This window comes from Quercus suber, unplaced genomic scaffold (assembly GCF_002906115.3).
Source record: "Quercus suber isolate HL8 unplaced genomic scaffold, Cork oak 2.0 scaffold_293, whole genome shotgun sequence".
NCBI lineage: Eukaryota > Viridiplantae > Streptophyta > Magnoliopsida > Fagales > Fagaceae > Quercus > Quercus suber.
In genome coordinates, this window is record NW_027069749.1 from 345,474 (window position 1) to 373,195 (window position 27,722).

General features: G+C 34.5%; 3 protein-coding genes across 4 annotated transcripts; all 3 read right to left on the reverse strand.

Moving 5' to 3' along the window:
- Positions 1 to 251: 251 nt before the first annotated feature.
- Positions 252 to 13,736, reverse strand: LOC112035131 (toMV susceptible protein tm-1(GCR26)). 2 transcript variants are annotated; one of them, XM_065782196.1, is made up of 11 exons: positions 13,259 to 13,736; positions 10,992 to 11,648; positions 10,133 to 10,339; positions 9,602 to 9,817; positions 9,246 to 9,468; positions 8,227 to 8,474; positions 7,384 to 7,562; positions 7,037 to 7,290; positions 5,267 to 6,414; positions 5,048 to 5,153; positions 252 to 903 (listed from the first exon to the last, which is right to left on the reverse strand). In XM_065782196.1, exons 1-9 carry the CDS (start codon positions 13,388 to 13,390, stop codon positions 6,263 to 6,265), a joined length of 2,268 nt encoding a protein of 755 aa, XP_065638268.1. In that variant the 5' UTR covers positions 13,391 to 13,736; the 3' UTR covers positions 252 to 903; positions 5,048 to 5,153; positions 5,267 to 6,262. The 2 variants fall into 2 exon arrangements, with proteins under 2 accessions (XP_065638268.1, XP_023923731.1); XM_024067963.2 differs by having other exon boundaries at positions 5,048 to 6,414.
- Positions 13,737 to 16,514: 2,778 nt separating this feature from the next.
- LOC112035133 (toMV susceptible protein tm-1(GCR26)) lies at positions 16,515 to 23,891 on the reverse strand. Its single transcript, XM_024067965.2, has 9 exons — positions 23,461 to 23,891; positions 21,515 to 22,171; positions 20,674 to 20,880; positions 20,143 to 20,358; positions 19,787 to 20,009; positions 18,766 to 19,013; positions 17,918 to 18,096; positions 17,571 to 17,824; positions 16,515 to 16,946 (listed from the first exon to the last, which is right to left on the reverse strand). The coding sequence occupies exons 1-9, from the start codon at positions 23,590 to 23,592 to the stop codon at positions 16,795 to 16,797; spliced, it is 2,268 nt and encodes a 755-aa protein (XP_023923733.1). The 5' UTR covers positions 23,593 to 23,891; the 3' UTR covers positions 16,515 to 16,794.
- A 2,798-nt stretch (positions 23,892 to 26,689) lies between these two features.
- On the reverse strand, positions 26,690 to 27,661 carry LOC112035134 (heavy metal-associated isoprenylated plant protein 43). The gene is made up of 2 exons (XM_024067967.2): positions 27,487 to 27,661; positions 26,690 to 27,226 (listed from the first exon to the last, which is right to left on the reverse strand). The coding sequence occupies exons 1-2, from the start codon at positions 27,569 to 27,571 to the stop codon at positions 26,889 to 26,891; spliced, it is 423 nt and encodes a 140-aa protein (XP_023923735.1). The 5' UTR covers positions 27,572 to 27,661; the 3' UTR covers positions 26,690 to 26,888.
- Between the last annotated feature and the right edge of the window lie 61 nt (positions 27,662 to 27,722).

Sequence of the window (27,722 nt, forward strand, 5' to 3'; positions counted from 1 at the left end):
TGTGATGAATGAGTTAGTGAATAAACGCAACCATGGTTTTTGGGTACATAAAATGACCATTTTGCCCTCTTTCAAAGTTAAATTATGGGCATGAAATAGGGTGTCTACACTCAATGACTTGTTTTTTTTTCTCAGCAAGAGACACTTACAATTTAGGGTAGTTGAATCCTTCACACACGTCTATTACCAAAATTAGGCATGTGTGACAAGTGGTTCCAAGTGTATGTTATCAGTTCTCACACGCCAAGAAAGAGAGCGAGGAAGAGATACCACTTTATTAAAATCAATTACAAAATGTAAAGATTCTTTTAGCTTTTGGTTACACCTGAAAGTCACTCGTGTACATCTGCACACTTGGACGCAAAGTTCTAACCTAAAATGATATACTCTACTCATCACTCATATAACTACTCCGTAGTTTGTACTCTCTTTTTCCAATCATATTTTCTATTTTCACTGTACTTTCTATTGGCATCGTTAGGAATTATTCAAAATGTATTGTTCGGAATTTGCATTAAGTGGGTGTGCATTAGGTTCTTGCTGTTGTGCTCTACCCCCTGGAAGAAAAGTGCTTGCACTTGTAGCTGGAGAGAATGAACGGTGAGTTCAATGGATCGAAGCGGCCTGGAAAGCTTTTTGCAGCGTGGGAGGCGCATTGAAACACCAGGTCATGAATTCTCCATCTTGATTCTTTAATTAAAGAGTCAATAACAGACTCTCATTCATTTTGGTTCACATTCCACAGCATAACATTTTAATTCTTAATCTTCAAAGTGGCCTTCAACAGATTGTACTTCCACGACCGTTCCCCAGTTAAAACACCAGCAAAGATGCAACTGATTTTGTGATTTTGCATCGTTGTTTGCACACAGCACATGACCTATCATCATTTTGCATTTCCACCTGTACAATTCATAAACAAAAATCGATTAGGCCATTTCAAAATCCTTTAAAATCAACAATTCAAAAAAAAAATTCAATTAGGCCATTTCCCAATCCTATTCAAAAACAGAGTTTGATTAGGCATACGGCCTATAAATTGCTTTGTAAACACAATTTCAAATTCACACAATCCTTAAAAAAACCCAATTTCAATCCTATTAATTCAAAAATTCAAAAACAAATTTCAATTGCAAATTCACGAACCTAGGGTTTTTTTTATACTACTAAACATATACACAGACGAGTTTCAAACACGAACACAATTGAATTTCAAACCATAGAGAAGTTGAAAACACAAATCCACTCCCGCACAAATTTCGAACCTAAATATATATACACAGATTTTAAATCGCATTAAATTAAACTTCAAACCTAACCTAAATCAAATTCCAGTTAAATAAAGTAACAAACACTAAAACACAACTGAAATTTTATATGTTATCAGGATTTGAGTTTCGTACCTGAGTCGAGTTGTTCAGAGAGAGAGAGAGAGAGAGAATTTGAGTGGCGGGAATGAAACTTGGTGATTTCAAACCCAAACATATTCACATACAATGAATTAAACTTCAAATACAAGTAAAACAACAATCGAAATTTTAAATGTTATTAGGATTTCAGTTTCGTACACTTGAATCAAGTCGTTCATAGAGAGAGAGAGAGAGAGAGAGAATTTGAATGGTAGGAATGAAACTTGGAAGTGAAATTCAAGTTAGGGCGTGAGACCGTGTCCGATAATCTATTTCTTTTTTATAGTACATTTCGAGTTTAATGGGCTTTGTTATTGGACTTTTGGCCCCCAAAGTCCAATTCCACCTTGATATTTTACTATTATTTTGATTAATTTTTTTTATTACAAATTAATCATTTAATCCATTGTTGCCAAAACGTGAATTACCGTGAATTGATTTTTTGATTTTTCTGTATAGTGTATTGTATCATAGTGTGTATCATAAGATACACAAAAACGTAATAAAATTTAAAGAAAATATATATATAGATGTAAGTAATTTATATATTCATTATAGATTAAGGGTATGTTTGATAAACAGTAATAGGTATTGTAATGTAATAAACATTCCTATAATTTAGTTATTCTTTAGGGTACGTTTGGTACACTGAATGTAGATTACATTAGGAATAGTAATCTTTATTACTGGGAATAGAAGACATTGTAATGGAATAATTATTACTATTCATAAGTTTGGTTGTTACATATGGAAAACTTGTAAAAGAAGATGTATAAGGAAACTTTACATTTCTGAAAATATATTAATTTTAAAGCCTATTATATACACCAAGGAATAGCTATTACATCCATTTTAAAGAGGAATAGCTATTCTTCAATTTAAATAATGGTTATTCCAATGTAATAATTAATCTATGTAATAAAGATGCAACCAAATGACCGAATTGATATTACATATGAATAGCTATTTCATTACAGGAGTTATTACAGCGTACCAAACGTACCCTTAGTTTGGTGATGTTTTTATTACAATGAATAGTCATTACTTATGAATAGCTATTCTTCAAAATAAGGAATAACTATTCCTTAAAAGGGTTATAATAGATATTCTTTAGTAAGTACAATGATTTCTAAAATTAATAGATTTCCAAATAAACAAACTTTCATATATATATATATATATATATATAACAATTATAAAAGTAAAAAATCATTAAAATAACTCATCTCTCTTTCAAATTTAAAAAATATTATTTTTAAGGAAATATAATTGTATGATTAAGATATTTTCTAAAAAAATCTTAAATTTTATTCTAATATTACAATTCATAACCAAACTAATGAATATGTTTAATTATTCCATTACAACATGATATGGAAGAATTATGACGGGCGCCATGAGCTTAACCCGTCAGCTTGTGCTCTGGCTGACGAGTCAAGTTGTGACGTAAACTGAACAATAAAATGCATGCTGACTAAAACCAAGACAAAACCGACGGGCTGAACGAAGTGTGAAACTGACGCTAAGCTGAAGGGAAGTGCAGGCTGACGGCTTAGAAGCTGACGACTCCACGCAGACCATGACTTGGTCACCACGCATAGGTTTTAGGGAGATTGCTTGTGTTCCACGCCCAGAATCAGAGTCCTATAAGGAAAGGATTCCGCAATCTACGCGCATAAGGATTCCTATAAGGAAAAGACTTCTACTCCAAGAAAGAAAGGTCCACCCTTTACTACTATAAAAGCCCCAATACCCTCATAAGTCGAGGTACGCATAATTAACCCCTCTCTAGCACTCTAGAGTTGAAAGAAGTTCTAACTTGACCTTCGGAGGGTATTTGGCCGGCACCACACCGGTGCTCTCTGTGAGGTCTTTTTCTTTTTCATTGTGCAGGTGTTGTTTTTGAGCGTACACGCGTCGTGCAACTCACTGGTGAGATTTTCGGCATCATCACAACACATTTTATTCCTCTAGTAATAAATATTACAATTCTTATTGTAATCCTCATTCAGTGTACCAAACGTGTCCTCAGTAATGGTTGTGTGATTGTGTTTATAAATTGACTTTTGTAAATATAGCGTTATTATAATTAAATGGTCATCTATAAATTGATAAGTCGCATTAAATATATCATAACTTAATATGAATTTTTATGACATTTATAATCCCAAATAACAAATTATTAACTATTCATTTTAATTTTAAAAGTGATTTAAAAAAAATATAAACTTAAAACATAGATATGTAAACAAGAAACTAGTTATACTGAACGCTCATCGTGGGTCCTTTTGTAAACTTCATCGAAGTTGTGACTATCAATTCTCACTCATGAAAGCTGTTACTTCCATTCTTTATCAACTTTTCCTCTCCATTTGTGCATTTGTATGGCAGTTTTTGAGATAAAGAAAGGATGGCATGTAAATATTGATGCAACTTGTATACACTATGACCCAGATCTGTACAAGGGACCCCTATGCAATTCGATCCATCAAGAGGTGATGTAATTAGCTCTCTGGCCGGCTCTTGATTTTCGCATATTTGTTTTGGTATGTGCTACAGTAATAGCTTTTAGGCCTAAGACTAAGACATAAAGTAACGAATCTGCATTTATCCTCCAGGAAATGCAAAAGCCATATAGTTTCATAGCTTTTGGATCAGGACACAGGACATGCTTTGGAATGAATATGGCAAAAGTGCCGATGATGGTCTTTTTACCCGAGACTGACTAGTGGATACAAGTGAGTTATTTTTTCACTGCACTAATATTCCATTATGCTTTCTACTGATAACAACCAGTAAATCTTGTTGCACACAATTTATCACACACTGCCGTCATACATTATGAAATAGCTTGTTTTGAAAACATAACTGGAATCGCGTTTTTCAAAACGCGATTTTAGCTTGTGGCACAGTGTATAATAACACTCCCCGCTCATTGGGTAGGTGGACAGTAGATCTTGATACTTGCCTAGAAAAGAAGGCACATATTCCTAGACTGAGAAGTGGCTGTCCAATATCTTTGAAGCCCATAAGAGGTGGGAAGTAAGCAAAAATGAGCGCAGAGAATTCATTCTCTATGCCAAAGTTTAAGAAGTAACTAGCATGCATGCTTGAAAGATGGGAACAACTTGCCAGAAATATGCGCAACCTTGTTTAGTTGAAGTGAACCTTCTAGTAGCATTTTTATCTTTATAAGATGAACCTCATAACATAGAATAGAGATTGCATGTTGAGTCACATAGACAGTCAACTTCCAGGTTTTTTTTTTTTTTGGGTTCCAAATGAAAACATAGTGTGGCCCATGCATGGTATGGATTATCACCTACTATATGTTCTTGACTTATTAGTGTACCAAGCATCACACGGTAATATAGGTCCCTTAACTGCCTCAGAAGCATACGGGTGTCAAACTCCAGATATATGCTTAAATTTTCGATATTTATGGGATAATGTACTATATGAAATATCACTCTTACATGCATGAGAGGTCCACTTATGTAGGTCCTAAAGTATGAGAGGAGTGTTGCATATGATATTACTTGGGTTTTCTATTAGATTGCGAGTATATGGATATGAAACTACAAGAAACTAAAGAAATTAAACGAATATAAAATTTTAAAATAAACAATAGTTTTAACCTGATTGAATGGAAGTATACAATTCTAATATGATGACAATGTACTTGTTCCTCCCATCCTTTATATTGATAATTAGCGAGGTTTTGACAAGCCAAGGAATCGTGTCCTGAAACAATAGACAAGCCAAAAAAATTGCTTTACCACTGCCTTGATATTTGAGAATAGACCAGTTCAAAGAAAAAAAGTATTAGGGCACAGAGGAGTTGGAAAGTTCCAAACCAGACTGCCCGGATGCTGAAGCAGCTGCCAAAACCAAAACCAAACATATATTTTTGATGTAATTGCATGTTCATGAAATGGAAGGTGCTAATTCCTCATTGCAGATACACCTGAAACCCTTGACAGAAACAGCAGAAAAGGAACTTCTCACTTCTTTTAGATTTTAATGTCATCAGCCTGTCTGTCGAGTTATAGTTAATTTTGTAATTAAAGACCCCAAACACCCCTCCACCTTCCAAAAAAAAGGGTTGGCATAGAGTGGAATGCAGCTCAAAAGCATTCTGTTTTCCCTCTGGGAGATGATACAATCTGTAGTTTCATCATCACCTTCTTGAGATGCAGGTGTGCAACAAAGACACACACATGCCCATGCACCTGGTGATAGATGTATTGATAAACTACCACAAGTCCAAAAAGTTTAAGCTGATAGGAAATTGCGGAATTAAACACTTAAAAACCATTATTTTCTAAAACATATGCTCAACTACCCCTTAATAAAAAGTTGGCCCAATACATGGAATTTTATTTTTAAATGAGAAGTAAAGTGGAGATAAGGTTCAAACTCAAGACTATGTATTCTTTCTCATGATGCTATGACAAACTATCACTAATTCCAAAAATTTAAGTTGGTCGAAAATTGTGAATTTAATCACTTATCCATTATTTTCTAACATATATAATTAATCTAATTAAATCATTGATTACAAATAGTATGCATTTTTAAGAAAACTATTTGATATTAAATTCTTTATTTTATAAGTAAAAGAAAATCTTTTTTATTAGTTTGTTACACAAGCACCTAGTGGGTTTTGAAATCACAATCTCACCCTCCACCTATTATTGTGGGAGGAGGAAGTGCCTCTTTTGAGACAAAGCTCATTGGCATATTTGATATAAAACCCCAAATCCAAGTTTTTCACATTCTCACAATGATAAGAAAGACAATATCACAATACATAGAGCACAGTACTTGACCAAGAAAAGATACAGTGACCTTTACTCAATGGAAATCATTTTGTATTGTTGGACGGTGCTTGTTATGGCTTGTTCAACCGGTAATCTCTCCATGCTTGATGCACCATAAAACCCGTGCACGCCTTTCGTGCTCTTCAGTATGAATTCAGCCTCGCTAGGACCAGATATAGGACCTGCAAAGTATACCAGATTGTTTTGTAGATTATGTTGATTAACGAAACCAAGAACATGTAGAATGGCAAATGAAAAACAACCTTGAAAATGTTTTTGAGTGTTGAAAGTTACCATACACAAAAATCAACGTAAATAAAAGCAGGAGTCAGGATGAGCCCAAGCATGATGCCAAAGTTGACAGTTTAATAATCATATTGTTACTATAAATAAGATTAATAGCAGCAAGAGCCTTGTGGCTCAATGGCATTGCCCAGGGAAATCCTATGTTCAAATCCCCCTCCTCCACTTATAAGAAAATATAAACATAAATAATCGAAATTAGAACATTAGCATAATTGGAAAATAAGAACAAATCCAGAATATGAATTTGTAAGAAAAGCTCCATAACATTCAATCTACAATATGTGGATCTAAACTATTTTCTACCATAAAGAAGATAAATGATTACTTTAACAAAGACACAGAAAATATGTTAATGCTAGTGTGTGTGCACACACACACAAAGGAGTAACTAATTAAAAGAATTTCATGCCAGTGTATAAAGAAGCTAAATTCAGAATTAAAGAAACACCAAAACTTCGCAACAGTCTTCATAACAAGAAGCAAATATTTGCTAGATACCTCCATGACAGAGCACAATAACATTAGGATTAATTCTATGTGCAGCATCAGCTATAGCCTGAACGCGAACTACACTTTCCTCCATCGATACAGCTGTCTGTGCACCTATAGAGCCAGATGTTGTGAGTCCCATATGGGCCACTATGATATCAGCCCCAGCTTTTGCCATCTCTGCGGCTTCATTTTGGTTAAAAGCATATGGGGTTGTCAAGAGACCCAGTTTATGTGCTTTTTCAATCATCTCAACTTCTAAGCTGATCATTAAAACAAGAAAAATAATAGCTTTAATAGGCACAAAAAACACCATAATGGTATAAATGAGGGTAAAAGTTCCTGTGAGGGCATACCCATATCCCATTCCTGTTTCTTCAAGATTTTGTCTAAAATTGCCATCAAAGAGCCCAACAGTAGGAAAATTTTGCACCCCAGAGAATCCAATTGACTCCACCTGCTTTAGGAAGTAATCCATTCGGCGAAAAGGATCAGTAGCACAGACTCCAGCAAGAACTGGTACCTTCTTCACCACCTATACATGCTTGTGAGCTCCATTTCAGTAACAAATTTTACAAAAGGGGGAGCAGAAATTGACTGAGAAACATAACCAAGCAAGTCTTTCCATGTTTACTTTAAGTTATATTGGCCATCCTATAAAATACATTATACATAATATATATATATATATATGAGTGGACATAGAAGATAACTGAAACAGAACAAAGAGTTAAGTAAATATATCCACAAACCTATTACGCAAATAAAATGTTGATAATTGATCAAATGATCCCATATTAAAATATATTACCTTTACGGCCTGATTGCTATTAATAACAAGTTACAAGAAAGATGTTCAACCCATCTCTTATGATCTGATAAATTCAACAAATTTCGAGTTTGTAATTCATAGGATTCAAACGTTTCTTTTGAGTCAGATGCTGGTTAAAATTGCCATAAACTGGTGATGATCCACTCTCCCTCTTATATAACATGGTGACTCTTAGTAGAGTTCCCTCAACACCTTTTACCGTTTCACAACCAAAATTTTGAAATTTGAGTTTGAATACATGCTTAGTCGCATAATTGAAAGTGACAAAAGTTTAAGACAATGTTTCCAAATGATTTAATAAAAAGCTTCCTAACAAAGATTCTCTCTTGTAAAAAAATTTTAATTCAAGCAAGCAGTTGAAACTTACTGGCAACACTTCATTGGCCATGTCAAGTACTATAGCATTTGCATCAGCAAAAGGCAATAAGCCAGCTAAGGAGCCCCTTCCGGCCATGCGAAAGCGACCTGAATTGTACAACACTATCAGATCAATACCACCAGCCTCCTCAAACTTTGCAGATATACCTGTCCCTGCACCCGCTCCTAATATTGGGATTCCCTTACTAATTTGAATTTTCAGCTGCTGCAATATTGACCTGGTTCTTTGTAAAGTTTCTGTTGCAAAAATAATTGGTAACTGGTTAGCTCTCAGTCCACCATGACATAGAACATCTATTCCTCACTATTAAGGTCGCTGGTAATTGAAACCCTGTGATATAAAAGTAATAAGTTTATTCTTATTTTGCTTTCTTAGTTAATATGTAATCAAGTAATACATATTGACGTGCTTTTTCTCATAATAAAATCTAAATCACAAATTAAACTACACACTTTCTTCGACAAAAAATTTAATCTCTAAAAAGAGACACTCAAGTGGACAGGATATGTACAAATTAGACTACATTTGATGGAAATTGCAAAGGCATAGACAATACAGTATGACATATGGATCCATTATATGAAAGATTAACAATGCAATTAGGATTTCCAATTGTTAGTAGTATTGATTAAATGATTAAATTTACCATATCCCAATAGCTTGAGCTTTTGGGAAAATCGGTAATTTAACATGGTATCAGAGCAGGAGGTCTTGAGTTCAATCCCTGTCTCTTCCACTCTTCCTCCCATTTAAATTCCCACGTGTTGGGCCTCACCTATTAAAAGGTAGTTTTTGCTCACACGTGAGGGGGAGTGTTAGAAATATTGATTAAACGATTAAATTTATCATATCCCAACAACTTAAGCTTTTGGGACAATCAATAATTTAACCCCAATATACTGTCACAAAAACCAGCAATTACTACTTTCCAACAACAATGCTAGGGCCTCATTTTATTGAGCTGTACTTTCATACGTAACATATGAATTCAAGTGTTAAAACTAAACCTGGTCTTGCATCTGGGAAGTCACTTGAGCTGTAGAGAATGGCCCCAAAGCTTGACAAATTCATCTTGGAAACAGTATTTTCCTGAAATTCTTGATTGGCTTCAGGACTAGCAATTTGCAGAAAACTGGAATCCTTAGAATTCTTAGCACTGATCTCTAAGAATGAGTCAACCAATGCATTTGCAAACTCAGAGTCATTAATATGACAAGGATACAACTTCACCTATAAAACACTGACATTTTAGTTATACAAGGTAAACAAAGATAGTTAATGTATGAGATTATGGAAATTAAACCCAAGCACAAAGATAAGGTTCAAATTGTGACACACTCTAGTCAATGAGCAATAATGATACCTGTCGATCTTCATTTGTCTGAATAAGTCTCTGTAGTTCAGTTATAAGAGTATTAGTAGCCTCAAGATCATAAAAGGGCATCCCTTGAACATCCAGAGCAGAGATACCTTTTTGTGGCAGGCAAACACAGATCTTTGATGATGACTTGTTTAGTTTGTTTGCTATAAATTCAGCAAATCTTTTATTCTCATCTGGTGTAGTTCGCATCAGTGAAACCTGAAAACGGAAATATAGATTCTGTCATACACACTCTGATATATAATTTCATCAGAGCTGAGGATGTATTAAACAATTGCTATGGCATAAAACATGAGATTCCAATCTTCCAGCAGAGACACAAAGATCAGAGATTCTGTTTTGCCATTAGAATCACAAGGAAAATGAAACCTCTTTTGTCATATGCATAAATTAACATTAAGACGATAACTTTTAGTAGAATCTTGAAAATCGAAGCACTTAAATGCCTTAAATAGTGCCAGAATAAAATGACAAAGATCAAAGAGAAGAATAAGGGTTTTAGAGACTCATCACCTGCTTATTATGTTCATGGATTTTTCTACCCTGAAAATTAGAAGGTATGGTATCTTTAGCTCCAAAGTTGACCATGTCTAAGGCTCCAACGCTTAGGACTAATGGGATCCTCTTCTCTATAATGGCATCAAAGCGGGAATTGTCACAAGCCATGACACCGCCAACTAAATAGTCTGCGACCTCTGTTGTTGTGATGTCCAAAACAGCCTAAGTAAAATGAAAATGAAAAGAGTAAATATATAAAGGGAAGAAGCCATCACCAAGCAAGGGAAAAAGGGATTTTTTTTAAAAACAGAGAAATTATAAGGATTAAATAATCTGGCTCCACCAACTCAACCCAGATTGAACACCTTGACAGACAGAATTAAAGAAAGATATATAAATCAGAAAATACTCAATACAAGCCTGTAATGTGAGTCAATTAAAGATTTCTTATTCGATGTACACCATTATAACATGATATGACACAAAAGTAAGTTTGAAAATTTATCATCGGCTCTTAAGTACCAACATTAACGGAAGAAACATTCAAATAACAAACATAAGTACCTATCTCTAGCTTAAGCAGATGAGTTTCATTGTTTTCAACTAGCTATTCTAAGACACGTTTTAAGTCACCTAAAATTGATGATGTTAACATCTTCATCAATTCAATTAGAAATTTAAGGTCGAAACACAACCTAGAAAAAAAATTTGGTTAGAATTTCCCAACTACCAAACATACGAGAAGGTTCAAGTTTTTTATAGCCAGCTTCAGGTTCAAGTTTTTTATAGCCAGCTTCCAAACACATAAAAGATCCACTTCTTTTGACAAAGCATCTAGAGTTTAGATGCAAATGGATTGTATATAGAGAGGTACCTGTATAAACCCCTCTCTAACAAGAGACTCCATAGCCTTTCCCCCTACCCCAGTGGCATGAAAAACCAAGGTCTCGTAACCTGCATTATGCAATCTTTCTTGGACAGCATTTACACATTGAGTTGTAACCCCAAACATCGTTAAACCAACCGTAGATTTTTCATTGACACTAGAAAAATCTCTGGATCTCTCAAGCCTTCCAATCACCATTCCAGCAAAAGCAGCCCCAGCATTTGAGAACACAACTCTACTTACACTATTAACCCCACAAACATCCACTATGGATGGAAACAATATCAAATCTGATGTCCCAACATAAGGTTCCGTTTGACCGCTAGCTACTGTTGACACAATGACCTTAGGCACTCCAATTGGAAGAATTCTGAAGGCAGATGATATAAGAGATGTCCCTCCACTGCCTCCAATACCAATGACTCCAGCAACAACACCATCCTCATGAGCTTTCTTAAGGAAATGTTCAAGTGCTTTACTCATTATAGCAATAGCTTTGCCTCTGTCATCCGGAAGCAATGTTGGGGCTTGCCCAACTGACTCAGAATAACAAGAGAGAACATCCTTTCTCGACACAAATATAAAATCTCCCAAACTCTCAATCTCCTTCTGCCCAGAAGAAACATCAAGAATCGCCACTTGTACCTATATTTCCATAAGCAATTTAACAACAAAGAAGAACAAATTAGTTTTCTGGCCAAAATACATTGTTGGTCCCTAAACAAGAACAATTTTGGTCCCTATAGTTTAAAGTGATCACATTTAGTCCCTATGGAGTAATGAAAAAGTTAGTTTTTAAATTTGTCATGTTGTCTAAGGACTAAAAATGATCACTTTAAACTTCAAGAACTAAAATCACTCATCGGTAACACTTTAAGAAATCATAGTTTTTTTTTTTTTTTCCACAACAAAAACAAATAAATAAAGTAACTTACTTATTAAATTGACCTACATTGTTAGAGAACCACATAAAAAATCTAAAGAAAATGTTGTGTAACTCAATATAAGAAACACTCATAAAATATTTCGTGTACTTACAAAAATCAAGCAGGAAAGAGGATAAACTCAATGCCTTATTTTTACTATAAAATCTTTAAGTTGGTAGACCTCCTACTTATAGATCTTAAGATACAGAAATGATTGGCAATATTACTTATACAGTAATAAAAAAATAAAACAAGATTTAAGGAATCAGACAACCAAATTTAAACAAAAACTAGGTTGTAAGTTGTAACCCGTGGTTATGCACGAAAACACACATTTGACAATAGGAGAGTGAGGTTGCCTTAATGGCTTTCGCGCCGAGTATTATGAATGTTGGGTGCCGACATCCACATGTCCAGCCCACCCTTTTGCTTAGCTCATTAAATGAGCTTGTTGGACAAGTGCTGAGAAGTCAGCCGAGTGAAATGGGTTTACTGGAGTAGCTTGACCGAAAGAGAAGAATTGGGTTCATCTTTTTCTCTATAATTATGTACAAAAGTCCAGCAACATTTATGAAGGGATGTACAGAAGTCAAGCCACATAAATGAAGATGAGATGTTAAACTTGTGAGACACGTTGAAGGAAGAAAAGAAGAAAAGGATGAAGAAACATAAAGTAAGGCCATTCGGCAATTTGGAGATGGGTGAAGAGTGAAGTCCCAGAGAAAGTGAGGACTAAGTGCAATCTTGAAGAACTGCGTGAGTGAGTGAGTAAGCAAAGGAGAAGAGAAAAATAGAGAGGGATAAACTTTGTGTGAAAAGAAAAGGAGATTTTTTTTTTTTTTTTTTCTGTTATATTTCTAAATATTGTAATCTCTATTTAATACAGTAAACTTGTTTTTTATTTTAAGAGAAAGGATTTTCATGTAAATTTTTGTGTATTTTGTATGGTTGTACTTCATTTTACTTGCTAAAATTTATACACAATTATATAAAAAATTTCTCCCAACAATGAATGGGTGACTTGGCATCAAAATTATGAAAAATAAAACTGGACTACAATTGCAAAAATTAGATTAGAATTAAAAGTTAATTTAAATTCAATTTGGATTCTTACTGTGCTTTGACTTTAACATAGTACCAAAAGCTAAATACTTAATAAATGTCAAAACTATTTATCTCTGAATCCAATTCACAGAATGAAGCACTACACTAGAATTTTTTTTAATTTTAATAACAGTAGTAATTTTCTTACAATCAAACATGTAAGCAATACACATTGAAAGAAACAAAAGAGAAGGAAATTAGAGAAAGTGTAATGGGTATATATACCATTAGAGAAGAGTTGTTGGAGAAGGTGTTGAGATTGGATCGGACTGCGTTGGATAGGAATCGGAGCTCGTCGAGCTTCGTATCCGCCGTTCCAACACAGAAAACTCGGAGAGTTCGATTACGGTCCGCCATTTTTCAACTCTCAAAGCTCTAGAGATTCAGATTTCGGAGTTGGTGTGCAAAATTGTGCAAGGCTGGCTTGCTTTGCTTATAATATATATATTATTATGGAGAAAATGGGTTGAGGAAGATCTTCATGTTGTCAGTTGTCAGTGTCAACTTGCAGGTAGAGGGGCAATGACTGAAGTTTGAAGCAGAGTATAGGGTTAGATATGTAAAATCCACCGCCTGAAGATGAAGATGAAGTTTATACATACTTCTGCTGAAAATAGAAAATTTGTTACAAGTTACAACCGACTCACCGTATGAGTCAGTCTATCAGAGATGCTTTGCTAATGCTATAACCCAATTTTAGGTACAAGCCAAGTAGAGAAGAACTTATTTTGTACTTATTAAGTGGCCAGAGAGGGGCCTCAGCTATTTGTTCTGTTCTTGTTTTTAATGTTACATATATTGTTTGAGAAATGATAAGTAAATAAAATTTTCACAATTTTTTACAACAAATTATAATTGTTAAGTTGTTGATTGTTATTGTTACGGTAAAAAAGAAAACTTAGTATTATAATCAAATTTAAATCAATAACAACTATCAACCTACGATTTGTTGTGAAAATATTGTAAAAATGTCGCGGATATAACACCTCTCGTATTGTTTTTTAGTAAAATTTATATGTTGTAACTTAGCTTAAAAGAGAGTGTTTGTTTCCGTAAAAAACTTATACAAAAAATATTTTACACCCCTAGTGTAACTTGTTTGGGCGGACTAAAAAATACGGTCAATTTCAGTTTGACCACAAAATATGGGCTCCTTCAATGAGAAATTTGTTACACTTCTATTTTACCATCAACCAAATTACACTTCTATTTTCAACTTGCATCCGAACCGAGTGAGAAGCCCTAGCCGAGACCCCGTCCATTGCAATTTTTGGCATATATACATTTTTTTTGGTAAAAATTTTACATGCAAACTAAATATGAGAGACTATTTTCCAACGTATTTTCTAGAACGCAACCAAACAATTGAAAATATTTTTCACCTAAAAAATTTGATACTTGAAAAACGTTTTACATTGAGTCAAACACAGCCTAAGTAAATTAGATTTTGTAATTAAATTTAAACAGCTGGAAGAATCATTTTTAGAAAAACAACTAATTTTGTATTTTCGTACAGATTTTCTAACATTTTGAATTCTACAAAGGAACTTGTATCCTTTATTCTCAAAACACTAAATTGATGTACCAGCAGGTATGGTGAGGGATTTCACCTTATTGACTACCTTAGTCATGGATTCGTTGTGGGGAGCAAGAAATGAATGAGTCTTCCAATTGAATGAAACAAATGTTAGGGATTTGATGGTCACAATTCAAAAAAGATCTAGAGAGTTCAAGGGAGGGGGCAACAAAGTCCATATATTACCGCTCGGTCTTGGTAGGAAATGGTGTAAAGCCCCTTACAGGTCTTGTCAAAATCAATTGTAATGTTACATTACTCCAAAAAATAAAAAAATGTTGCTCTAGTCATGACAGAACGAAATGAGATCATACAACTACAAGAGACTTGGTGTGTGTTTGGCATTGGCTTAAAATGCCATTTTTTTTTATTATTCAGCTTATTTTTATTACTATTCAAGAACCTCATTGCATTTTTTGGTATTATTCATGAATCCTACTTTTTGTTCTTTTTTGGTGGCTAAGGCCTCAACAATAATATTTTGAATTCAAGTTGCATGCAAGAGAAATGTCAAGAAATGTCGTTATTAAGAGTACTCCAAGGAATGTATCATCAACCCAACTAATCCACAAAACCATTGTGGACCATTGAAGACCTAGTGTAGGTAACCTGCTTTCTATTGTCTTCTCTATCTAAATAATGTTTTGTTTGGACTAGGAGAGAGGCTAATATTGCGACTCATGTTTTTCTTCTTTATTTATTTTATTTTTTTGTGTGCATAATTCAATAGTTGTGTATAATTCATGAGTATTTCATTTAAGAACACCAAAAAATAGTAATCAATTAAGTTACAAGGCTCTTGATTTCACGTTCTTATTATGGGCCTTCCCTACCCTTATCTTATAATTTTGTTAATCTGGTTCCTTTGCTTATTTGTCAACAGTCGACAGCATGTGTTTGTCGTTCTAATTTGAGATTTGTGTAACTTGCAATAAAATATTTTAAACATAAATATATGTGTGTATATATATATATATATGTATATGTAGGGACAAAGGTCCAAAATTGCACATTGGACCTTGGGCCTCATTCGAAGGCGTAAGCATGTTCAAGGGGAGGCAAATGATTGCGAGAAGTACCAAATTTAAAGTCTCGAAAGGAAGGAACGGATGGAGAGGAGTCCGAGCAGTAGCTCCTCCTCGAACGTGATAAATAACAGTTCGAATATATTTTCCAACAACCTGGGTGATCGTCCAAAAGGTTCTCCCAATAAAGACGTGCATCATGCCCGTATAAAAGCGATAAGAACTCAGAAATATCTAAGAAAAAGCTGCTACTACTACATTAAATGCACTGCATCTACTTTTCTGGTCGTATTTATGTGGAGAAGACGCCTAAACAGTGATGCCTTGGCTACTACAACTCACAGAAAGTCAAAAAGGATGTTTGATGAGACAGGTACTCAAGTGAAGGCTTGGATGAGCAACAAGTGTAATGTCAAGATGGTCCAAATGGGAGCTATATAATAGGAGAAACTCTCCATAAGGGGGGGATGAAAAAAAACTAGAGAAGAGACACTGTAACAATCAAAGTTGCAGTTGTAATTAATTCTGATGGTTTATATCACAAATTTGCCTCCTCGGAAAATGAATTCATTTAGTCCTATGCGTTCTGATTTTTGCTTGATCATCTTTTAAATCCATAATAGCTATTGTTAAAGTGATAAGGGGCCTACTTCTTTGACCCACTCTCTACAAATTTATTGTATTGGACTCATTGGGTCAATATCTCATATCATTTAGGCTTAAGCTACAAAACGAGACCCTACAAAATATATATATATATATATCTAACATATATAATTAAACAGAAGTATGTATAAAATTGGGGTATAGCATTAGCAAAGTATTATTTTCTAACATATATAATTAATCCAATTAAATCTTTGATTACAAAAAGTATGCATTTTTAAGAAAATTATTTGATATTAAATTCTTTATTTTATAAGTAAAAGAAAATCTTTTTTATTAGTTTGTTACACAAGCACCTAGTGGGTTTTGAACCCACCATCTCACCCTCCACCTATTATAGTGGGAGGAGGAAGTGCCTCTTTGAGACAAAGCTCATTTGCTTATTTGATAAACAAAACCCCAAATCCAAGTTTTTCGCATTCTCACAATGATAAGAAAGACAATATCACAATACATAGAGCACAGGACTTGACCAAGAAAAGATACAGTGACCTTTACTCAATGGAAATCAATTTGTATTGTTGGACGGTGCTTGTTATCGCTTGTTCAACTGGTAATCTCTCCATGCTTGATGCACCATAAAACCCATGCACTCCTTTCGTGCTCTTCAGTATGAATTCAGCCTCGCTAGGACCAGATATAGGACCTGCAAAGTATACCAGATTGTTTTGCAGATTATGTTGATTAAGGAACCAAGAACATTTAGAATGGCAAACGAAAAACAACCTTGAAAATGCTTTTGAGTGTTGAAAGTTTCCATACACAAAAATCAACGTAAAATAAAAGCAGGAGTCAGGATGAGCCCAAGCATGATGCCAAAGTTGACAGTTTAATAATCATATTGTTACTATAAATAAGATTAATAGCGGCAAGAGCCTTGTGGCTCAATGGCATTGCCCAGGGAAATCCTAGGTTCAAATCTCCCTCCTCCACTTATAAGAAAATATAAACATAAATAATCGAAATTAGAACATTAGCATAATTGGAGAATAAGAACAAATCCAGAATATGAATTTGTAAGAAAAGCTCTATAACATTCAATCTACAGTATGTGGATCTAAACTATTTTCTACCATAAAGAAGATAAATGATTACTTTAACAAAGACACAGAAAATATGTTAATGCTAGTGTGGGCGTGCACACACACGCAAAGGAGTAACTAATTAAAAGAATTTCATGCCAGTGTATAAAGAAGCCAAATTCAGAATTAAAGAAACACCAAAACTTCGCAACAGTCTTCATAACAAGAAGCAAATATTTGCTAGATACCTCCATGACAGAGCACAATAACATTAGGATTAATTCTACGTGCAGCATCAGCTATAGCCTGAACGCGAACTACACTTTCCTCCATCGATACAGCTGTCTGTGCACCTATAGAGCCAGATGTTGTTAGTCCCATATGGGCCACTATGATATCAGCCCCAGCTTTTGCCATCTCTGCGGCTTCATTTTGGTTAAAAGCATATGGGGTTGTCAAGAGACCCAGTTTATGTGCTTTTTCAATCATCTCAACTTCTAAGCTGATCATTAAAACAAGAAAAATAATAGCTTTAATAGGCACAAAAAACACCATAATGGTATAAATGAGGGTAAAAGTTTCTGTGAGGGCATACCCATATCCCATTCCTGTTTCTTCAAGATTTTGTCTAAAATTGCCATCAAAGAGCCCAACAGTTGGAAAATTTTGCACCCCAGAGAATCCAATTGACTCCACCTGCTTTAGGAAGTAATCCATTCGGTGAAAAGGATCGGTAGCACAGACTCCAGCAAGAACTGGTACCTTCTTCACCACCTATACATGCTTGTGAGCTCCATTTCAGTAACAAATTTTACAATAGGGGGAGCAGAAATTGACTGAGAAACATAACCAAGCAAGTCTTTCCGTGTTTACTTTAAGTTATATTGGCCATCCTATAAAATACATTATACATAATATATATATATATATATATGAGCGGACATAGAAGATAACTGAAACAGAACAAAGAGTTAAGTAAATATATCCACAAACCTATTACGCAAATAAAATGTTGATAATTGACCAAATGACCCCATATTAAAATATATTACCTTTACAGCCTGAATCCAGTTGATTGCTATTAATAACAAGTTACAAGAAAGATGTTCAACCCATCTCTTATGATCTGTTAAATTCAACAAATTTCAAGTTTGTAATTCATAGGATTCAAAAGTTTCTTTTGAGTCAGATGCTGGTTAAAATTGCCACAAACTGGTGATGATCCACTCTCCCTCTTATATAACATGGTGACTCTTAGTTCCCTCAACTCCTTTTACCGTTTCACATTCAAAATTTTGAAATTTGAGTTTGAATACATGCTTAGTCACGTAATTGAAAGTTAGCAGAAGTTTAAGACAATGTTTCCAGATGATTTAATAAAAAGCTTCCTAACAAAGATCTCTTGTAAACAACTTTTAATTCAAGCAAGCAGTTGAAACTTACTGGCAACACTTCATTGGCCATGTCAAGTACTATAGCATTTGCATCAGCAAAAGGCAATAAGCCAGCTAAGGAGCCCCTTCCAGCCATGCGAAAGCGACCTGAATTGTACAACACTATCAGATCAATACCACCAGCCTCCTCAAACTTTGCAGATATGCCTGTCCCTGCACCAGCTCCTAATATTGGGATTCCCTTACTTATTTGAATTTTCAGCTGCTGCAATATTGACCTGGTTCTTTGTAAAGTTTCTGTAGCAAAAATAATCGGTAACTGGTTAGCCCTGAGTCCACCATGACATACAACATCTATTCCTCACTACTATGGTAGCTGGTAATTGAAACCCTGAGATACATAAGTAATAAGTTTATCTTATTTTGCTTTCTTAGTTAATTTGAAATCAAGTAATACATATTGACATGCTTTTTCTCATAATAAAATATAAATCACAAATTAAATTGCATACTTTCTTTTTTTTCTTTCACAAAAAATTTTATCTCTAAAAAGAGACACTCAAGTGGACAGGACATGTACAAATTAGACTACATTGATGGAAATTGCAAAGGTATAGACAATACAGTATGACATATGCATCCATTATATGAAAGATTAACAATGCAATTAGGATTTTCAATTGTTGGAAGTATTGATTAAATGATTAAATTTACCATAATAATTTGGGCTTTTGGGACAATCGGTAATTTAACATGATATCAGAGCAGGAGATTTTGAGTTCAATCCCTGTCTCTTCCACTCTACCTCCTATTTAAATTCCCACGTGTTAGGCCTCACCTATTAAAAGGTAGTTTCAGCTCATACATAAGGGGGAGTGATAGAAGTATTGATTAAATGATTAAATTTATCATATCCTAATAGCTTAATCTTTTGGGACAATCAATAATTTAACACCAATATACTATCACAAAAACAAGCAATTACTACTTTCCAACAACAACACCAGGGCCTCATTTTATTGAGCTGTACTTTCATACATAACATATGAATTCAAGTGTTAAAACTAAACCTGGCCTTGCATCTGGGAAGTCACTTGGGCTGTAGGGAATGGCCCCAAAGCTTGACGAATTCATCTTGGAAACAGTATTTTCCTGAAATTCTTGATTGGCTTCAGGACTAGCAATTTGCAGAAAACTGGAATCCTTAGAATTCTTAGCACTGATCTCTAAGAATGAGTCAACCAATGCATTTGCAAACTCAGAGTCATTAATATGACAAGGATACAACTTCACCTATAAAACACTAACAAATTTTAATTATATAAGGTAAACAAAGATAGTTACTGTATGAGATTATGGCAATTAAACCCAAGCACAAAGAGAAGGTTCAAATTGTGACACTCTAGTCAATGAGCAATAATGATACCTGTCGATCTTCATTTGTCTGAATAAGTCTCTGTAGTTCAGTTATAAGAGTATTAGTAGCCTCAAGATCATAAAAGGGCATCCCTTGAACATCCAGAGCAGAGATACCTTTTTGTGGCAGGCAAACACAGATCTTTGATGATGACTTGTTTAGTTTGTTTGCTATAAATTCAGCAAATCTTTTATTCTCATCTGGTGTAGTTCGCATCAGTGAAACCTGAAAACGGAAATATAGATTCTGTCATACACACTCTGATATATAATTTCATCAGAGCTGAGGATGTATTAAACAATTGCTATGGCATAAAACATGATATTCCAATCTTCCAGCAGAGACACAAAGATCAGAGATTCTGTTTTGCCATTAGAATCACAAGGAAAATGAAACCTCTTTTGTCATATGTATAAATTAACATTAAGACGATAACTTTTAGTAGTATCTTGAAAATCGAGGCACCAAAATGCCTTAAATAATGCCAGAATAAAATGACAAAGATCAAAGAGAAGAATAAGGGTTGTAGAGACTCATCACCTGCTTAATATGTTCATGAATTTTTCTTTGCTGAAAATTAGAAGGTATGGTATCTTTAGCTCCAAAGTTGACCATGTCTAAGGCTCCAACACTTAGGACTAATGGGATCCTCTTCTCTATAATGGCATCAAAGCGGGAATTGTCACAAGCCATGACACCACCAACTAAATAGTCTGCGACCTCTGTTGTTGTGATGTCCAAAACAGCCTAAGTAAAATGAAAATGAAAAGAGTAAATATATAAAAGGAAGAAGCCATCACCAAGCAGGGGAAAAAAGGATTAAAAAAAAAAAAAAACAGAGAAATTATAAGGATTGAATAATCTGGCTCCACCAACTCATCAACCCATATTGAACACCTTGACAGACAGAATTAAAGAAAGATATATAAATCAGAAAATACTCAATAAAAGTCTGTATTGTGAGTCAATTAAAGATTTCTTATTCGATGTACACCATTATAACATGATATGACATAAAAGTAAGTTTGAAAATTTATCATCGGCTTTTAAGTACCAACATTAACAGAAGAAACATTCAAATATAAAACATATAAGTACCCATCTCTAGCTTAAGCGGATGAGTTTCATTGTTTTCAACTAGCTATTCTAAGACAAGTTTTAAGTCACCTAAAATTGATGATGTTAACATCTTCATCAATTCAATTAGAAATTTAAGGTCAAAACACAACCTAGAAAAAAATTTTGTTTAGAATTTCCCAACTACCAACATATGAGAAGGTTCAAGTTTTTTATAGCCAACTTCCAAACACTTAAAAGATCCACTTCTTTTGACAAAGCATCTAGAGTTTTAGATGCAAATGGATTGTATAAAGAGAGGTACCTGTATAAATCCCTCTCTAACAAGAGACTCCATAGCCTTTCCCCCTACCCCAGTGGCATGAAAAACCAAGGTCTCATAACCTTCTTTATGCAATCTTTCTTGGACAGCATTTACACATGGAGTTGTAACCCCAAACATCGTTAAACCAACCGTAGATTTTTCATTGACACTAGAAAAATCTCTGGATCTCTCAAGCCTTCCAATCACCATTCCAGCAAAAGCAGCTCCAGCATTTGAGAACACGACTCTACTTACACTATTAACCCCACAAACATCCACTATGGATGGAAACAATATCAAATCTGATGTCCCAACATAAGGTTCCGTTTGACCGCTAGCTACTGTTGACACAATGACCTTAGGCACTCCAATCGGAAGAATTCTGACGGCAGATGATATAAGAGATGTCCCTCCACTGCCTCCAATACCAATGACTCCAGCAACAACACCATCCTCATGAGCTTTCTTAAGGAAATGTTCAAGTGCTTTACTCATTATAGCAATAGCTTTGCCTCTGTCATCCGGAAGCAATGTTGGGGCTTGCCCAACTGACTCAGAATAACAAGAGAGAACATCCTTTCTTGACACAAATATAAAATCTCCCAAACTCTCAATCTCCTTCTGCCCAGAAGAAACATCAAGAATCACCACTTGTACCTATCATTTCCATGAGCAATTTAACAAAAAACAAGAGCAAATTAGCTTTCTGGCCAAAATACATTGTTGGTCCCTAAACATGAATAATTTTGGTCCTTATAGTTTAAAGTGATCACATTTAGCCCCCATGGAGTGATGAAAAAGTTAGTTTTTAAATTGTTCACGTTGTCTATGGACTAAAAATGATCACTTTAAACTTCAAGAATTAAAATCACTCATCAGTTAAACTTTAAGAAATCATAGTTTTTTTTCTTTTTTTTTTCACAACAAAAACAAATAACTAAAGTAACCTACTTATTTGATTGACCTACATTTTTAGAGAACCACATAAAAAAAACTAAAGAAAATGTTGTGTTACTCAATATAAGAAACATTCAGAAATTATTTCACGTACTTACAAAAATCAAGTAGGAAAGAGGCTAAACTCGATGCCCCTACTATAACAGAGGATATGGCCCTAAAAAGAGCTACACTGTGACAATGAACTTTGATAATTTGATAGGTATAAAAAGTCATACTTAGTTACACTTGAAGCCTTATCTTTACTATAAAATCTTTAAGTTGGTAGACCTCCTACTTATAGATCTTAAGATACAGAAATGATTGGCAATATTACTTATACAGTAATAAATAAATAAATAAAACAAGATTTAAGGAATCAGACAACCAAATTTAAACAAAAACTAGGTTGTAAGTTGTAACCCGTGGTTATGCACGAAAACACACATTCGGGCTTCGACAATAGGAGAGTGAGGTTGCCTTAATGGCTTACGCGCCAAGTATTATGAATGGGTGACTTGGCATCAAAATTATGAAAAATTAAACTGGACGACAATTGCAAAAATTAGATTAGAATTAAAAGTTAATTTAAATTCAATTTGGATTCTCACTGTGCTTTGACTTTAATATAATACCAAAAGCTAAATACATAATAAATATCAAAACTATTTATCTCTGAAGCAATTCACAGAATGAAACACTATATTAGAATTCTTTTATTTTTTGTAATAACACTAGTAATTTTCTTACAACCAAACATGTAAGGAACACACGTTGAAAATAAAAAAGGAAATTAGAGGAAGTGTACTGTATATATAGAGTCCAAATACACTGTACCACTTTTTAGGTATCACCCAATGTTCCGACGGATCACTACTTACTATGTGTTACTTTCCACTTTAAATTTCAGTTATTCTATAAGGGAAGTAAAATAAAAACGTGATAAATAGTGATTGGTGGAAGCGGCGTACAAAAAGTGGTACAAAAGATTTGGCCTCATGTATATATACCTTTAGAGAAGAGTTGTTGGAGAAGGTGTTGAGATTGGTTCGGACTGAGTTGGATAGGAATTGGAGATCGTCGAGCTTTGTATCGGCCGTTCCAACACAGAAAACTCGGAGAGTTCGATTACGGTCCGCCATTTTTTAACTCTCAAAGCTCTAGAGATTCGGATTTCGGAGTTGATGTGCAAAATTGTGCAAGGCTGGCTTGCTTTGCTTATAATATATATATCATCATGGAGAAAATGGATTGAGGAAGATCTTTATGTTATCCGTTGTCAGTGTCAACCGACTCACCGACTCACCGTATGAGTCAGTCTATGTCTGTCAGAGATGCTTTGCTAATGCTATACCCCAATTTTAGGTACAAGCCAAGTAGAAGAATTTATTTTGTGGTAAGAGACAGAGAGAGACCTCAGCTATTTGTTCTGTTCTTGTTTTTGTTATATATATATATATATATTGTTTTTCAGTCAATTATATGTTGTAACTTGGCTTAAGAGTGAGTTTGTTTCGGTGAAAAACATATATAGAAAATATTTTACACGTCCAGTGTTTGGGTGAACTAGAAAATATGGTCAATTTCAGTTTGACCATAAAATAAGGGCTCTTTTATTGTGAAATCTTTTACACTTCTATTTTACTTTCAACCGAATTATACTTCAATTTTCCAACTTGCATCCAAACCGAGAGAGAAGCTCTAACCGAGACACCGTCCGGTGTAATTTTTGGCGTATATACATATTTTTCGGTAATAATTTTACAGGCAAACTAAATATGAGAGACCATTTTTTGGCATATTTTCTAGAATGAAACCAAAAAATTGAAAATATTTTCCTTTTTAAAAAATATTTTTCACCTGAAAAAAGTTGATACTTTGAAAAACATTTTATATTGAGCCAAACACAGCCTAATTAAATTAGATTTTGTAATTAAATTTAAACAGTTGGATGAATCATTTTTAGAAAAACAACTATTTTTGTATTTTCGTATAGATTTTCTAACATTTTGAATTCAACCAAGGAACTTGTATCCTTTATTCTCAAAACACTAAATTGATGTACCAGTAGGTATGGTGAGGGATTTCACCTTATTGACTACCTTAGTCATGGATTCGTTGCGGGGAGCAAGAAATGAATGAGTCTTCCAATTGAATGAAACAAATGTTAGGGATTTGATGGTCACAATTCAAAAAATATCTAGAGAGTTCAAGGGAGGGGGCAGCAAAGTCCATAATTACCGTTCGGTCTTGGTAGGAAATGGTGTAAAGTCCCTTACAGGCCTTAGTAAAATCAATTGTAATGTTACATTACTCCAAAAAAATAAAAAGTAAAATGTTGCTCTGGCCATGACAGAACAAGATCATACAACTACAAGAGATTTGGTGTGCGTTTGGCATTGGCTTAAAAAGTCTGTTTTTTTTTTTTTACTATTTAGCTTATTTTTGCTATTATTCAAGGGTTTTATTGCATTTTTTGGTACTATTTATGAGTCCCATTTTTTTGTTCTTTTTTGCCGGCTAAGGCCTTAGCAATAAGATTTTGAATTCAAGTTGCATGCAAGGGAAAGGTTAAGAAATGTCATTATTAAAAGTACTCCAAGGAATATATCATCAACCCAACTAATCCACAAAACCATTGTGAACCATCAAAGACCTAGTGTAGGTCACCTGCTTTGTATTGTCTTCTCTATTGAAAGAATGTTTTGTTTGGACTAGGAGAGAGGCTACTATTGCGACTTGTGTTTTTCTTCTTTATTTTTTTTATTTTTTTGTGTGCATAATTCAATAGTTGTGTATAATTCATGAGTATCTCATTTAAAAACACCAAAAAATAGCAACTTATTAAGTTATAAGGCTCTTGATTTCATGTTCTTATTATATTTTTATTATGGGCTTTCCCTTATCTTGTAACTTTGTTGATCTGTTTCCTTTGCTTATTTGTCAACTGTCAACAGCATGCGTTTGTAATTCTAATTTGGGACTTGTGTTGCTTGCAATAAAATATTTTAAACATTCTACCAAAATATATATGTGGGGGGAAAAGCTCAACCTTACGTAGTGGGCCTAGGGCCCTATTTGAGGATTACTGTGTGTCCGAAGAGAAGGACCCGGATGATATGGAGTCCATTTAGAAGAAAGATACTTGGAAACGAAGGAAGAGTACGAGCCGAAGAGGTCACCATTGGTCCGAAGAGGTCTTACTCCTCAGATACGAATAGTCTTGATCAATCAAACGTGTGGAATGTCTGAATGATCTTCTTAGCAACTCTAGTGATAAAGATAAGCTCTGGGTATGTTTGGAGATGATAAGAACGAAGAAATATCTAAAGGAAAAGCTGTTACCACCGTATTAAATGTTCTGCAGCAACTTTTCTGGCCGCATTTATGTGCAGAAGACCCCTGAACAATGTAACCTTAGCTACCGCCACTCACAAAAAACTAAAGAAGATACATGATATGACATATATTCAAGCAGGGACACAGATAAAGAACAAGTGGACGATGGGAATGATGGGGAAGGATGCTATATAAAGAAGAAGGGCTCTTGATAAGAAGTGGGGGAAGAAAGAAAAGGCTGGGAGATAGCTCTAAGAACTGTAATTACTATTCGATTTATCATAAACCTCTTCGGATTTCAATTCATTTCGTTTTTACGTATATCTTTATGCTGGTTTATTCTTGGAGGTCGTAATCAACCGTTATTAATTCCATAATCAACTTAGCTCTATCATCTACGCTCTACAAATCTATTGTTTTGGACTTGGGCCACAAATCCTAACCCCACAATATATGTATATATATATATATTTTTGAACAGAAATATATATATATATATATTACTCAGATTTGTAAATTTTAAAGACATCATTAAGGGGTGAAAGTGGAATTTGGCCTGTAAAAATATTAAATATATGTATATGTATTTGAACTTTGGGCATATGGCTCGTGGCTATTCGTTGGACTTCAGTGAGGATCATTGTTTGTTGGGTACCTCCACGTGACAATAGGCACCGTGGCAATTGGCAATTGGCATATTGCTCGATTAGGGAAAGTCAAAGTCTCCACGTCGGTTGCAGACTTGCACCATGCATTTAGGATTTTCAAATAGGAAATATAAATATTTTAGTTTTACTCATTTATACGATTGCCAATTGTGTCAGGAACCAGGGTACAATGTAAATAGGGATTCTCTTCATTTTGTCAAAACTAAAAAAAAGAAATCAGATTAACCCACAATTCAACTAAAAAATATAATAATAAATCAGCCAACAGCCACAGCACAAAACAGAACCATTTAACCAGATAGAAAAAAATCAATCATTCTATACCAATAGCCATAGATTAGATACATTAATTCTTCACAGAAAATATGAGCTGGAGATGGATAATCCTTTTTCTATTTTATTTTATGGACCTGAAGTGATGTATTGGATTGTCACAGTATAGTGCATGATGGATTGGGCTCCTGCCACTGGTCAATATGAACAACACCCACTCTCTCACATACGCAGTGGTGAGGCACATAGAAAACTGGGGGCTTCGGATCGGGCTTCTTTTCCTCGGGCTTCTTTTCATCAGGCTTCTTTTCATCGGGCTTCTTCTCATCAGGCTTCTTCTCATCAGGCTTTTTTGGTGGAGCTGGAGGAGGCCCAATACTCACCACTTGAGCAAATTTCCCTGTTTTTCTTGCACGTACTATGATTTCATATGGATCTGCACTTCCTGTTACAGTCAAAGTCCCCTTGCCTTCATCAATTTCAACTTTATCAACCCCTGCAATTTGAAGGAAAATTTAGAGATGACCGTAACAAAGACCGCTATTTAAAGTCTCTCACATACAGAATTTTCATCCCAAAAAACAAAAAAACAAAAATTGATACCTTAAGCTACATGTATGGGCTTTGAATGATCATATGACCATAGGGATTATGGATGAGAGAAAAAACCAAAGGTGGAAAAATAAAAATTAATACCTTACATGTATGTTGGCTCATGATTCTAATTCCAAACAAAATATGATCAATCGTATATACCTTGTAGTGAAGAAACCGCTTTGAGAAGCTTCTTCTTGCATTTTTGGCATGCAATATCGACCTTCAAGACAGTCCTCTGCACCATGGTAGATGAGCTTTTCAACTCTCTCTATTCTAAATGGAAATCACAAACCGACTTCTTGGATAATTATGTTATTTAAAGGAGAGTTTAGGACGAGGACTAGGACTGGCGTAACGAAACGTCTGGGTTGTTCACCCTCCTTGGCACATTTTCA

Coding starts and splice junctions, on each gene's coding strand:
- LOC112035131 (XM_065782196.1), bottom strand. CDS start 13,390: ATGGCGGACCGTAATCGAACTCTCCGAGTTTTCTGTGTTGGAACGGCG. Junction 10,340..10,991: donor TTAGAGAGGGGTTTATACAG/GTACCTCTCTAT, acceptor CATTTTACTTAG/GCTGTTTTGGACATCACAAC. Junction 9,818..10,132: donor TCCATGAACATAATAAGCAG/GTGATGAGTCTC, acceptor TTCCGTTTTCAG/GTTTCACTGATGCGAACTAC.
- LOC112035133 (XM_024067965.2), bottom strand. CDS start 23,592: ATGGCGGACCGTAATCGAACTCTCCGAGTTTTCTGTGTTGGAACGGCC. Junction 20,881..21,514: donor TTAGAGAGGGATTTATACAG/GTACCTCTCTTT, acceptor CATTTTACTTAG/GCTGTTTTGGACATCACAAC. Junction 16,947..17,570: donor TATTGTGCTCTGTCATGGAG/GTATCTAGCAAA, acceptor TATACTTTGCAG/GTCCTATATCTGGTCCTAGC.
- LOC112035134 (XM_024067967.2), bottom strand. CDS start 27,571: ATGGTGCAGAGGACTGTCTTGAAGGTCGATATTGCATGCCAAAAATGC. Junction 27,227..27,486: donor AGCGGTTTCTTCACTACAAG/GTATATACGATT, acceptor TTCAAATTGCAG/GGGTTGATAAAGTTGAAATT.